General features: G+C 42.1%; 1 protein-coding gene across 1 annotated transcript in view; it reads left to right on the forward strand.

Moving 5' to 3' along the window:
• LOC306977603 (uncharacterized protein) overlaps positions 1-15,104 on the forward strand; it is an 86,478-nt gene that overhangs the window by 19,034 nt on the left and 52,340 nt on the right. The window contains 3 exon segments of the mRNA XM_079575998.1: positions 5,501-5,693; positions 8,241-8,247; positions 8,249-8,294. Of these exon segments, the coding sequence (XP_079432124.1) occupies positions 5,503-5,693; positions 8,241-8,247; positions 8,249-8,294 (244 nt within the window). The 5' untranslated portion in view covers positions 5,501-5,502.

Below are 15,104 nucleotides of genomic sequence, written 5' to 3' on the forward strand. Positions count from 1 at the left end.
GGCCTGTCTTTTCATGCACTCCTGTCTGTAGTGAAAGAGCCACTAATAGGTGTAAATACTGCACCAGGAGTGCCGGATATGAGTGGCGAGGGGCGGCGGTGAGGCGCCTCATTGGCTGTTGCCATGGTAGCATCTCTCAAATCGGAAGTGAGGGTTGTAAATAACATGTTTGTTACTTATGATGTGAGGTTTTCAAATAGTCGTAACATGATCACGATGACACCACACACTTCAGGAGTAGGGCTGGGTACCATGACACTTTTTTGATACCTACCTATACTAAAATATTTGTCATTTCTTTTACATTTGTATCATTTATTTGAGCTGAAACAACCAAGTAACCTCCTTTAATGCTGTTCCTGGACCAACAAGCATCAAAACTTGGTCTCTAAAGATAATTATTTTTTTTGAGTACCTACTTTTAGATACCAGCAGTACCTAAGCTGTTTTTTGATACCATACTGGTGTCGTCATTACCCAGCCCTATTGAGGAGCAGCATGATAAAGAATAATTTGCAAGAAAGTCTTATCAGGCCACACCTCCCTGAACTCAGCAAGGGGCGTGTCCAGCTCAAAATCAGGTTAAAACTCCTCTAGTGTTTCCGCGGCCTTGTCTGTGTAAATGTTTTCACAACTACCTTTGAAACTATACGTTTTGTAACTGTAACAAAGCATAATATCTATTTTACTGCCAACTGTCACACATTTCTTCTGGGATCTGTGAGAAAAACAGCTGTAAAGTCTGGTTAAACTTTCTACAGCTAGATAGTCCTCCTGGAGTGAGCAGCAGAGGCAGTCTATTATTTTTACAGTCTTTGGTCATGGCTAGCGTTAGCATGTAGCATGATTCTAACATGAGGCATTGTGTTAGCATTCTGTGTTGTTTATGTATGGATGGGTTGTTGAACTACTTTGCTCCTCTCCATGTCTTTGTATCTATATTGGGTAGAGTGTGTGTTTCTGTGCACCTCTCCCTCTCTGACGTCACTTCCCCACACAGCAGTGAGCTCAGTGTCTGGGCACTGCATGTCTGACCTGTGTAATCATATGGTGGACATTTGTTTTACAGCCTCAGTGGTCAGTTCTGCCCAGTGCAGCAGGAGCAGGGCACGAGCAGGCTGGATCTGGAGTAGCCATCAGCATTATCATCATCGTCACAATATAAGTGTTAGATTAGGAAGGGCGGGGGAAGGGGGGGGACTTAGGAAAGGGTAGGTGAAGTTAATGAAATATTGAAAACAGAATCTTACACCGTACCTTTAACTCTGGTGAATAGTCAAGCCTGTCATTTGCATTTAAAGAAATGTTGCGATCCCTTTCTGTAGATCTTGAGCCATGGTCTTCGTTGACCAGTCTGGAGTATAGTTGGAGTACCTAGCTGGAGGAGTGCTGTGTACTTTTTGGGAGGATGTGGCACACCGCAGCACCCTGAGATGAGATTATGTCTGTCACATTGTGCCATGGTGCTGTGTATTAAAGGAACATGCTGCAGTGATTTGGGGATTAGCTTTGGTGTGTTACGTCATGGCACACAGTGATGACCATTACAGACTGTGGGCTGATGTTCAGCTTACGGACAGGCCCGAGCCAGTCAGTTCAGTTCATCTGGTGAAGAACGATCGAAGACCTGCCTGTTATCCCTTCACTTAACTCTTTTTCTAAATTTCTAAAATACATTTGTCGATAACTGCATTTCCATCACTGGCTGAAGTGTCGCAGAAGTAGTTTGTCACCTTAAAACGCAGATTAGGTGTGGCATTTGAAGGCATGTGTGGTTTGTTTATAGAAAGCTGCTAAGTAGCTGTTTTTGCGTTTGGGGTGCGCTACTGCACCAAAGTACCTTCGCTTGACCGTTCATATTAAACTTTATTTATCTTGTTATTGGCTTTAGACCGGTGATCTCTGTACCACGGACACAACCCTGGGGTTATTGCTGAAGCAGCACTTGTACTTCTCCGTGAGGCGAGAAGCTACGCCTTGACTTCTCAAAGAGAGGAAACTGTTGCAAACAAATAAATCATAATCGATAATAATCACGCCCTGAGCCTGTGCTTTCAACGTTGTATAAATTATTTCATTTTAAGCATCAGATTTAATGTTTGAAAATCAAGGCAAGCAAGTGATTTTATTTCATCACATTCAAGCAGACTTTTCTAGGTATTTTCGTTTTTGTTTTCAATTTGACGATTGATGGAATGATTGGCCTACATGGATTCTAAAGGAAGGACACAAGGCAGTGCAATTTATAGAGGAAATGAATGTGAGGCTGCCATAAAGAGCAGCGCTCTCAGTTTGTAATAAACGAGGCCTCGGTCGACCTCTTTTTTTTAATAAGCAACGCCCGCTGGCGAGTGGTACAGGCACATTTGTCCAATGTCGTGTTTTGAGTTGCGCTGTCCTTGTGTGTGTTGTCATAGTTACTGCACCGATGCCCATAGTTTATCAGGGTTTTTTTTTCTTTTTTGATTTGAAAACAGAAACTGAACTCTAAACTTCCACAATTTTCCAAAACCGTTTGTTTCCGTTCTGACCAAGGTACTTCCTGTCTGTTCTCACCAACGTGTCATGGAGCTTTATTCCTGACAATAGTGGTGTGAGAAGCAGATTTACCACAGGCTTAACCTCCACCATGTTTTGGGCCCATCCACATCCACCCCGTACGTGCACGTGTGTCAGTGCGCTGTACAATACAAGCGCTGGATTTCCTTCCTTTGTTGAAAGCAGATTATTTCCGAGTGAGCGGGACGGGAAAGCAGGAGCCCAGACTATGGCGGCCCTGCGTGGACAAAAAGCGGCGCGGGGTGGGTAAATCCATCAGAGTGCAGTCTAATGAAAAGGCTGTGGTCATGCTGCTATAGAAATAGAAGCGGGAGGAAGACAATAACGGACAAACTTGGTGCAGTGGGAAAGCTCTGGAAGCAGATACAAGATGTCTTTAAATAGTGAAGATGTTGCTCTGAAGTTTGATACATCAGTGTAAATGTGTAGATGTACAGGTGCTTTAAGTGTTAGCAGTAGATGTGAGTGTGGACATGCCACATAGTGCAATAGAGCCAAAAGGCTGGAACAGGTTATTGCGTTCAAGAGTTGGATATAGAGTTATTGGGTCTTTTTTTGTTCATGAGTCTGATGGTTGAATGTGGGAGGTATGGGTCTGGATGGACCGTAGCCTCCTGCCTGAGGGGAGAGAGAAGGGTCAGCTGTGATCTGACCTACAAGCCTCCGGGTCCTGGAGGTGTGTCAGTCTCTGAGAGATAAGAACCTACAGCCACTCACCTTCTCAGCAGCACGCACAATGCACTGCAGTTGATGCTTGTCTCAGTCTGTGATGCTGCAGTACCACACGGGGATGGAGGAGGTGAGGATGGACTCGATGATGGCCGTGTAGAACTGCACCAGCATGTTGGTCGTCAGCTTTAGTTTCAGCAGCTGCCTCAGGAAGAACATCCTACCACTGTTACAAGTTCAGGTTCATGATGAGATGGCTCTCACAGGTGCAGACAGTGGTTGTGTCCTTAGGTAAGACACTTCAACCACCTCCTGTGTGAGTGTGGTGAGTGAGTGGGAGCCGCCTCGCTTCCCTCAGTCGACCCCATGGCGGCTGTGCCGTACCATCACAGAGTATGGAGTGAGTAAATAATTACTTCAATGAAGCGCTTTGAGACACCTATCAACGCAGGCTTGTAAAGCAGAATGCATGAATATAAAAGCTTTCAAAAGTAGAAGCCGTCATTATTATTATTAGCACAAAGCAGGTCATTGTTATATTTGTGCATCAAGTGCATACTTGATATGATTTACACTTTTTATTATTTTACTATTCAAAATATATATTTTGCTCTCAAATGGGATGAACTCGTGACTTGGATTTGATTTCATTCAGATGTTTTTTTTTTTTTTTTTTTCTGGTGAGTCGTGCCTGGATTAACTGCACTTCCACTTTTAATCTTTTCCTGTTTAATAAATGAAACCAAATGAAGTCATGGCTTCTCTTCTGTCATGAATATTGAATGACCTGCGTAGGAGCTCGCTGGAAGCATGAGTCATGGAAATCCTGTGACGTTTTGCTAAATAATTCATATCAAATGATATTCAGCCCTGCCATAAGCATTTTCTTCATCATCCACATACATTTAGTCCAGAAATAACAATCCAAACATGTGACCTTGTGGGTTTCTGCCTACACACTGTGACTGTTGGGGTAAGTTTGGAAAGTGGGCCAGAGTTGGTGACCAGGCTGAGGTTGTGGAGAGTTTGGACACACCCTGCTCTCAGCTGTAACTACAGTTTATATAGACTGGCCCCAGCATCTCTGTGTTCAGCTGAGGGGAATTGCACCGAAATCGCATCAATTCTAACCCACAGATATATTTTGCATTTGCGGCATTAAACAAAAAGCTTTGAGACATTAAAATAGCACTAATAAAGTATTCCATTTGTCTTGCTGCTGCTGCTTGTATAAACCTTTTATCCTTTTATACGAATGAGTTTGCACAGCTGTAATAAGATGCAATCACAGTCATTTAGAAAAGCAAACGAGAGGAGTGCTTTTATGTAGAAACGGGAAACCATAAATCACTGTCATTCCTTGTATTTGCTTTTGTTTGCCGTACTACACAGTTTGATTGTAATCATGTATTTACTTCCCCTGTGTTAGATTTTCATTGGCTTTGTACTTGTCACACCTGTGCTTTTGTAGTGAGCACCATCTCCAGCAGAGGGAGCCCATTGTCTGTGACTGACAGCCTCCACAGCTGCCAATGCTGTTTTTTAAAATGATTATTGTTTATGCCTTTTTTACTGATTGTGGTTTTAGTTGTATGAGCTCAATCAACCTGTCAGAGCTACAGATGATTTTTTTAGACTGGTTTGTACTAGATGGGACATAATTTAGCCTGGCCCAGTGGTATTTAGAAGCTGAAATATTTTATAAGGTGGTGCTTGGTTTGAAAAGTTTGAAAGCAACTTATTTAGAAAATTATATGTTAGATGATTTTTCTGCTTTATGTCCGGTGTAAGTTATTATTCAAATAAAGTTGGTTATTTCAAAAGTACAGGCAAAGTGAAAAAAAAATATTGAACTAAGACCTCATTGATTTACTGGTCATGAAATTGACCCTATATTACAGGTAAGATATGTGACTTTTCCAAAATGTTTCATAAAAGTGACATGTGAACAGGCAGGTTCAAATCAGATATGCATTTACAGATAGGAATTGTAAGTTAGTTGATTCACAATTACAAAAACATGTTATCTTTTGTAAAAGCCAATCACGTTTACGCTTCATGTATTGGTTTTGAAGCTGACCTGACCTGAACTCTGATCCTTTCACTAAAGCCAGTCTGGAAGTGAACATAAATAGACAATCCCAGCTCCTGTCCCCAAACAGGTCCTAATTGGTGCAGCCTGCAGTTAAAGCTCAGTGACTGACGTCTGGAGATTCTTAGCTTAATTCGTAGCTGAAGTGTATTTCTCATGGTGTGTGTCGTTGTGGTGCAGCCATGGCGGAGTTGGACCTCAGCCTGAGCGACGCGCTGACAGACGGCGTGCCCCAGCCCAGCCCGGAGAGCCGAGTGGAGAGGGACTTCGTGGCCCAGCTCGAGGCCGAGACCTTCGACGACGAGGTGGGAGAGACAGTGGGCAAGACGGACTACATCCCCCTGCTGGACAATGACGACAACAGAGCAGGTTTGTATTGATTCAGTGTTTTACTGCCGGGACATTAGCACCAATGTTCCCTCTAAACTGTGCACGTGGGCGATTACTCCCATGTTGTTTGAGCACAAGAAATCCATGCACAAATAAAATCACACCCAAGAAGAGCAGATGCTGGAGAGACAAGACTTAGTGCGTTTTCATTGTGGGTTCTGTCCCCACACTGTACAGCCTCATTTAGCAGATGATGAAAAGATATTTAGTAAATGTTGTTAAGATACGGAATAGTCCTATACAGTTTGGCATATATTGTATTCAATTGCCTGTGTTAAATGTAATATTGTAATAAAATAAGCAATAATATGTATTTTGGAAGGGCTGTCACTATGAGATGGGCAAAGCAGGCATTTGTAGAGGGGGCCCAAGTGCAGGATTAGGCTGCCCTTTATGAATGAACATTTGTTTTGATCAATGTAATAGAGGTACTTTATTTTCATGCATCAAATGGAGATTTTAAAAATAAAACGTCTCAATAATCATAACTTAGTCATTTTGGGCAACAAAACACATTGAAGATTCAGAGATTACTCAAAAGCAGCAGCACAGGGCAGGATTGACTGTTTTGTATATATTTCCACGGCTTAAAGTTAAATGGAGCGGTCCATTAAGTCCACTTTTGCGATTGGGGTGTGTCACACTCACAGCTTGCTTGTTGGGAAAGCTTAAAAGAAGATATAATAAGTTTTTCATTCAACAAAGCACTGACCTGTTTGAGCGATCAGTGTCGTATTGGTCAAATGGAGACTAGGGGGCGCTATTAACAAAAATGTTTATCATGTCTTGTCTATGTCTTGTCTATGTCTTGCTGGCCTTTTAACTTGATGTGTCAGCTTTATTAATGTTATGATTTACCTGTGCATTAAGGTATTAGTCACTATTGATAGAAACATGAACCAAGTTACTCATCCGAAGTAAATATAAAGTAATTAAAGATGACAGTGCTTTCAGTACCATATTAACAGTTTTGGTCGGTTTGAGGTCTGTGCCATTGCTGATTTCCAAACTGTTCCTGTTTGTTGCATCAGCAATATTTGTTCAGCCCTGGGACAAAACTGCTACTGTGATATTGGGCTGAACAAAAACACTGGATTTGATTTGACCTTTTCTTCTTCCAGTAAGTCTTTTTCACACAAGTCACTGAGTCATCATGAGATCTAAACGGCTAATTGCAGGCTGTTAGCTCACACAGCCGGGCCGGCCCAGTGTGGGTGTGGATCCTGACTGCTCCCTGGTGGGACCCATGGGTGCAGGAGTCCGCACTGAGCCAGCGCACTGTGCAGACAGGCTGACATACTGGCGTCACGCTGTAGGGCCAGGCTGTCTGCTCTTATTGTCCTCAGTCAGCAGGAGTTACAGTAGCCTACTGTCCGGAAGTCCTCTGTCCCTCTGTGGGGGCGCTGGGCTGGGCTGATGGTGGAGGTTTGAGCCTCATGTATCTGTGTGTGGAAAAAGAGATCCAGACAGCGCTCAGCTGGGTTTGTGTCTGTCAAACATTTGTTGCGTTTGTTTACAACTACGTCTAGCCACATCCAGAGTAGATTTATGTTTCCTTGGTGTTCGGAAGAATGTTGGAGTGGTGTTGGATTGTCTTTATAACTTTTTTCTCTCTGTTAAACACACGTCTGCACAGAACGCTTTATGCCTGAAGTCCTGAACAAACATTAACCAGAGACTCATTCATCAAGCGAAACAAAGACCCAGAACATATGGGGTTTATTTTTTTATGGAACAGTAAAGAGTAGTTATACTTTTGGCCAGCGGAGTGCGCACTTCCTCTTTGGTGACCAACAAAGCAAACATGGCAAGAGCGAGAACAAAGGCTGCGTCTGAAACCATCAAATCATAGCCTCTAAGCACTAACACTAGCAGCTAACTCCTTAACCTTTCATGGGGTCGACTGTTAGATCTATGCAGTTAGGGAACTAGAGCTTCAGCAGCATTTGCACAATCCGTCCGTCCTTAAACAGGGGAAAGGGAAGTGACATCACCAACAGCTGTTTTTCTTCTTCTTTAAAGTTATTGGTGGAGTGCAGGCCAAACAAAAGTGCATGTCGCCCCCTAGTGTACAGTGCCCAACAACAACATAGTTGCTCAAACAAAGACATTTAAGGAGAACAAAAAATCCAAATGATCCATCACATTTCCCATTAGTCTTATTTTATTTCAACAGCTGTTTCATAAAGCTACATTATGCAAATGATCCATGTGGCTTAAGTTTCTACTAAATGAAAACAAAAAATTAACGCTGACGCACATCCGGTTTGGCACAAGAGCTCTTACCAATCTGCTCGTTTCGGACGCAGCCAAACTTTCAAACGATCAATCTCCCGCCCCCTTCCCAATGTTGTTAATAAAAGTACTTTCTGATAATACGTGTGTGACTTTTAGTTTTTTCATAAATGTCAGACTCACAGGAACATCAGGGTAAAGTTTGGGTTAAGTTCTTACTCACAAATCCTTTGCACTTTTTTTAACTTTGAATATTGAAGTATTTTACTGACTGAATTCTGACCTTGTGTTGCAGCGGGTCCGGCCCTGGAGAACGGGGAGAAGGAGGTGCAGGGAGTTCAAAAGCCTGGTAAGACTACATTTCCCAGCATTCCCCTCTGCACTACACCTGTCTGCTAGTCGTTAAGTTTCCACCAATCACAGCAGTTCAAGTCCGTCCCCCATAGGCTTGATTTTTTGGTCGTTTTGTCTCCCTTTTTAATAGTGTTTGGAGGACAAAGTTGTGCCCTCTAGTGGAGCTGTTAAGTCATTACATTCTGTCCTAGGCTTTTATAGGCTGCTTTCTATGGATTTCATTTGGACACTTCATGGGCTGTTTTATCAACACATAGTTTGATTCTGGATTAACCAATATCAGTCGGTTTCAGTTGAGTTTGTCACTATGATGAGCTGTTGTATAAATACAGTAGGTAGTGGCATAGAAACCCCTCCCTCATGCACTTGGCTGTTGCAAATTTTTTCCTGAAGTTTTTCTCGTGCATATTTCGTGCATGAGTGGCATGTGTTTGCAGATTGTGAAACAGCCACATTTAGGCAATTAGCCGCGAAAAGGCAAACGCACTGCGAGCATTCCTTCAAAGCCTTGACAGCTTCTGAAAACATCCCAGCGGGACCAGTGGGAAAGTGTAATGGCACGTTCCTGACACTGGGGGGAGCACTGAGCCTGTGAATGGTGTTGGCATGTTAGCTGTGTGGCTCTCTGCATGGCATGAGCTTGTTTCTCCTCATTTAGTCCATGTCTTAAGTCTCTGCAGGGAAATAAATCTACACAATAAGCTTCTTAAAAATTATTTCTCTGTATCAACTTTCCTCTGTAGATTTATGAGGGAACTGGTATCAAAGATCATTGTCTCAGAGTGTTTTTTTGTCACACTCCTTGTACTACATCTCTACAAATCAGTGTAGCTTGAATGAAAAGCAACCCTCGGACCCTTTTACAAGTTCATTCTCAATTCACAATTTACGTAAGTTTTATTTTTTAGTCTTATTTCACTAAGTACTTCCTGTTCCTCTACCGTGTCTCGCCATAATACTCATAATGAACACCAGAATTGTTCACTTCTTGCTTGGTTATGGTAAGCTCGGTGCGTAGCCACTGCTGCCCTGTCATAGACGGACCGAAGAGAGGCTGCTAATCTGCTTAAACCTCTCACTCATGCACTACTGACGGGTCTGCACCTGCAGGAGGCGCTGTTCTGTCTCTGAGCTGAAAGTGCTACTGAGCGTGAATATGAACTACATTGGCAGGTTCTTGTAGATAAACTTGAACTTTGTGTTACATCGTTTTACATGACTATGAACTGTAGCATGTATGGAAAGCTGATTTTATTCAAATGTATCACTCTAGCCTCATAATTAATGTCTATTTCAGCCTACTTTTGACTCAACTTGTTTGAAATGGTTTTATCTGCTGCTGCCTCATTCACTGAAGTCGAGCTCAGGCAAATCTAAGGAGATGATGCCCCGCTGTACTTTCAAACACAATGAGAAAGTGGCCATTTCTGTAGTTTGGCCGAGGCAGAAGAATGACTCGAAGTGTAATGTCTTTTATTAAGTACTTGCAAATTATGAAAAGTGTATTTACAGTTTAACGTTTAACAACTTTTCTTAAAGAAATATTTAATGCTACACTGGGAAAAACTGACTTAAATGAATATGATTGATCTCTAGGTTTGGATTAGTCTTAAATACAAATGATTCAAGCACTTTTAAGTCATTGATCTCATTTCCCAGTGTACAGTAAAGCCACACTTTCTGCGACATACTGTAACTGTAGCATCACAAGCTCGGTCCACACTTTGGCCCCGTCCCGCTTCGAGTCCATTCATCATGGTGTCGCCGCAGCACAGTATAGGACACAGCAGCAGTGTTACGGGGAAGGAAAGTGGGTCATCTCATCCAGGGCAGAGACGATGCTGCGTGTAAAGCTGCTGCATGGCTCCACTGCATGGTTCTGTTACTGCATGGCACGCTCCAGTCACAGTGCATCACGTATGTGTTTGAGATTTGACCAGGCTGAGGGCTGACTATTGTTGGAAACAGGAGAAAAGAAATATTGGCTCCTGAAACTGTGATTAAAGCTTTCTGATCCGATTGATTGGACTTTGACAAAGAAATGAAAATCTGCTGCACATTACCAGTCAGTTTGTCACGCCCTTAAGTCCAAAGTCCTCAGGCCGGTCGAGTGTTTACTTCGATATTACATAAGTTGCTTCATTTCTTACAGCTTTACTAACTTTTGTTCTTATCTCCTCCCCTTTTGATTCATTTCAAACTTTACTTTTCCGTTACCGCCCCCTCCCCTTCCTCTCCTCCTCGCTTTTTGTTGACACTTGATTTGGGTTTTTTGGCTGCCCCTCCCCTTCCCTTCTCTTTCTCCCAATCCCCAACGCTTCAGAGGACTAGAGCCCGCCCCCTCCCAGCGCCATGGCGACAGTCCGTCAGCTGTGCTTCCACTGCGTGTGTGCGGCTGCTCCCTGTCTTCTCCGAACACACGACGCATCCATGACGCCCTGAGCACTGTAGACTGTAGAACATGCTGTTCCTCCTCACTCTGCACAATCACCACTCACATTTTCACTTTCATTTCGACTGTAGCTAATGAAGCCAGCTGTCATTGTGCAGACAAGCACACTCCACTCGTTTGGTTTTATTTAAAGTATAGCTGCTCTGTTGCTTTATATTATTTTCTACCTCTCGGCATTGTACTTTTCATGGGGCTGTTTTGTAAAACTGGCTCAGCTCCGCTCTGTGCTCTGAAGCAAGTGAAGCAACAGCTTTACCCTCAACCTTGGCCCTAAGTCAGATTTCACTCACACAAAGTAGGGATTCAAACACATTTTGGAATAGCAAATGAAATCGTTGCAGCTGAAATCACTAAGAGAAGACGTCTTCTACAGTGGGTCGTGTCTCTATAATGTGTCTGCCAGCTCTTAGTGTGGACCTCTGCAGAGATTTTCTCCCCTAAAGGGTTAATGACCTGGAGCTTTCGTTTACTTTCCAAAATCCTACAGCTCATCTTTTCATAAGACTTGAGCATGAGAAAAGCACTATACAACTAAGGTTTCCTTCATCGTACACTGCAAAAAGTAAACTATTATAAAATAATTCCAAGGGCTGCCGAGAAATGTTACATTAAATCAACTGCAAGTTTACCTTGTAGTCGATTTGAAGGTGTTAATACATTAAACACACAGATATAAATCATCACAATATGACAACTTTAATTCAGTGCAACCTCCTTTTAAACAATTCAATTCATTTGGATTTGAGGTCGACGTCACTGCTTCCAGTTGTCTGAAGTGAAAATCAACATTGAGATCAACCATCTGCAGCAACTGACCAAATCTATCATTCATGTTTTGAATCTAAAGTGTAAAAATGACTGAAATGATCTTTAAATGGTAGCATTTATATAGGTCTTTTCTAACTACATTCGGCCCTCAAACGCACTTTACATCAAGGACCCACTCACCCACGCCATTGACAGACACTAGAGGTAAGGCCGTGCACCCGAGGATTCAAACCTCTGACCCTTCTGTCACAAGACAAGACTCAGTGATATGATCACTTTAAGTAGTTGTCGATACTTTATAAAGTGTTTCACCCTCAGTTGTTTAAATTAAGTCCTTGTAAGAAACGGGATATTACTTTGCCGGGCTTAAACAACTGAGGGTGAAACACTTTTAAAGTATAGACAACAACTGAAAGCAGGTAGGTCGAGCTAAGAATCCAAATGAACTGAATTGTGTAAAGGAGGTTGAACTGAATTCAAGTTCTCATGTCGTGATTATTTATTGCTTCAAATCGACTATAAATTAAACTTTTAATTGGTTTAATGTAAGGTTTCTCGGCAGCCCCATAGTTTACATTTTATAGTGAGCAGAAGTTTTCATGAGTCAATAATTATCATTACGTCCAATCAATAATATTTGACAACATGAAGAAAATACTATATGGACCAAATACAAAATAAGGTAAAATATGTGAAGGAAGCAGTAGCTAATCCAGTTTTATATAACAGTCAGTAGTTGGGTCAGACAGGCCCACTCACCCCTCACACTGACCAATAAATATTTCATCTCTTTTTAAAGGCACTTTACCTTTTTTCCCGCACACTAGAAAATCTGTTCTTTCCTCCGTCAGTTTATTGTAAAAGCAGATATTTGTGACAATGTTTACAATTTCATTTTTATTATTATTGATTATTTTTGCTTGCAGGCCGGTAATGGGGTGTTCGAAATGCATTGGGAAAGTTAGGAATGAGTTTGGGCACAACTAAGTTTAAACCAGGAGTAGGGCTGCTCGATTATTGTAAAAATTATAATCACGATTATTTTAGTCATAATTGAAATCAGGATTATTGAAATTATTTTTTGTTGCCTTTTTAAAAAAAGTCTTTATTTTATTTATTTATTTATTTATTTATTAATAAAAAAACTACTGAATAAAATAAACTGCTGAATATTTTCAAATGCCATAAAAGTACAAATGATTTCAAGTTTGCCTCGATTAAGGAGAGGTCTCTGTTTCACACCTGCCCCCTGCTGGCCAGCCCTCACACCTGCACAAGTAAACTGAGCAGCGCGGCCTGATGACATCATCACACAGCGCTGTTTGTTTTTACGTCGGGCAAAAGCATGAGCCATGGCACGTGAAATGCGAAGCGAAAATAACCCCAGCAGCCTGAAATAATGCAAGTCTGCTTTGTTTTGTTTTTTTGGGATATATTTTTTTCTCGATTATGCTAATTTTGCAATCATTTAGTGTAAATCATAATCAAATTTCGATTAATTGCACAGCCCTAACCAGGAGTATCCAAACTTTTTACTTAGAGAGCGGCTTATTGAAGCGTACACAGGCTGAAGGGCCACAGATCAGTCAGTGTCGTAAAACCTTCGACTGGGTGTATTTAGCAGAGGTTTAAACCGTGCTCCACACCTTTGTTAATCCGTAAAACCTTAATGCCAGCTCTGTCTCGAAACCAAAAATGAGTTGCTGGGGTGAGACTTGTGTAGAATTACTTGAAAACAAAAAAGACCATCTCTGGCGATGTTGGGCACCCCTGGTTTAAACTTTACTCGCTCCCTCTTTCATAGTGTACAGGGCCTTTAACATTACATCCAAAGCTTCCTCGTTCTTCGTGCGTTAGCGTGAGTCTACAGTCACTGAAACCTCTGCCTTTAGACAGATGTGTAGCACCTTGTTCAACTCCTAGACAACCTAGAGAGAGTCGTCTGTCACTGCTTTATGTTACTCCAAAATGCACTATGTATTTTTATATGGGGTTGTATAAGAACGTATGTGTTGTATTCTCACTTTTCCACAGTCACATGGACACCTGTATGCTACCATGCAATAGGCCAACACTATTATTACTGGCAAAGTAAAAGAGCAGGTTGAACATGCATTATTTAAAGGGGACGTATCATGCAAATCAACTGTTTTGAGATTATTTTCCATCAAACACATACAGTACGAGCAGTATTTGACTCTATTCACGCACATTTTGAAAACCTGAAAACCTGAAAACCTTCACCGGATCAGACCCATTCTGGACTCAAACTGCATTTATCACAGTACCGTCGATAAACTGGCATGCCGTTAGCTCAACATGGCGTCTTGCACCTTGTTTTTAGCATCTCACCAGCTGCCAGCGGGGGGGCGCTCCAAGCAACACAGGAGATCCATAAATGATAATAAAACAAAAGCCTGTGTTGCGCATGATATGTCCACTTTAACCTCTCCACCTCATGTCCACGTAGAGTCTAGCGCGTCGCTTTTGGTCATTCAGGGTTACGCAAATGCACCAAAGTCATAGTTTTAAAGCAATAAATGAAGTTGTAGTTGTGTTAACGTTAAACCAGTTTGAGGCCGTCACCTTTGTAGACGCTTTGTAGCAATTTTTTGTGTGTGAAGCCTGTTCCTAAGTGTGCCTCTGCTTTGTGCTAATAAACCAATGGAACTCCCACTCGCCGCCTGTCTCCTCTTTGTCCCCGCAACGCTGTCACATCCTCATCCCATGGCGAACCGATAGTTTTGCCACTCAAGTTCTGCTTTTTCTGTCAGCTCCTTCTAATACTCCACCATCCTTAGCCCACTTGGACAGGCTTACACTCGAGTCATTCCTGCAGTTGGCAGCAGACACTTGGTTTTACAGCTTAGCCATTATTAGCATACGCCGCGGATGATAACGTTCCGACGCCTCTTTGTCACGAAACGTTTTACGCTTTCATTTCTGGAAAGGGAGAAGGGCCTTATTCTGGTGGATTCAATGGTTTGGCAGCAATGGGACAGTGTAAGAATGTTTCAGCAAGACATTGACTTTATCCAGCAAAGTTTTGGGCTTACAAAAAAAGGAGACTCGAGAGCTGTGGGCCAACATTTAACCTGCGCCCGCCTGCAGACCGCTTACAGTCACAACCAGCTGCTAAAATGCAATCAACGCTGTGACCGATTGTGTCGCAGCAGGCCCCAAAAACAGCACCGCAGCCTCAGAAACAAGCCGTAAGATATGGTGCAATAAAGTAGTAGACATTGGCTATCGACAGAGTTAGCTGCTGTGTCTTGCGGGACACTAAAAAGAGACAAGGTTTTATGTCCAATCAATGCAGTGACTGAATAATGCAGGATCTTCTCTTTAAAATGAGATACAGCATGTCCATATTTACTGTAGTGCGATCATTAGAACTAGTTTTTTTTGTGTCCCAGACTCTAAATCAAACATGGTGTTACAGGATGTTATTTTGAAACGATGAAGAGTTTCAAGTTAGAATAATTAGATTCCATAAACATAAACCGGCAGAAATGCTTGAACAAAGTGGAAGTCCTTGTAGGAAGACAAAAATCATTCACAAATGTAATAAATGTAGTCAATAAT

The sequence above is a fragment of the Gobius niger genome (genome assembly GCF_951799975.1).
Source record: "Gobius niger genome assembly, chromosome: 18".
NCBI classification, from domain to species: Eukaryota; Metazoa; Chordata; class Actinopteri; order Gobiiformes; family Gobiidae; genus Gobius; species Gobius niger.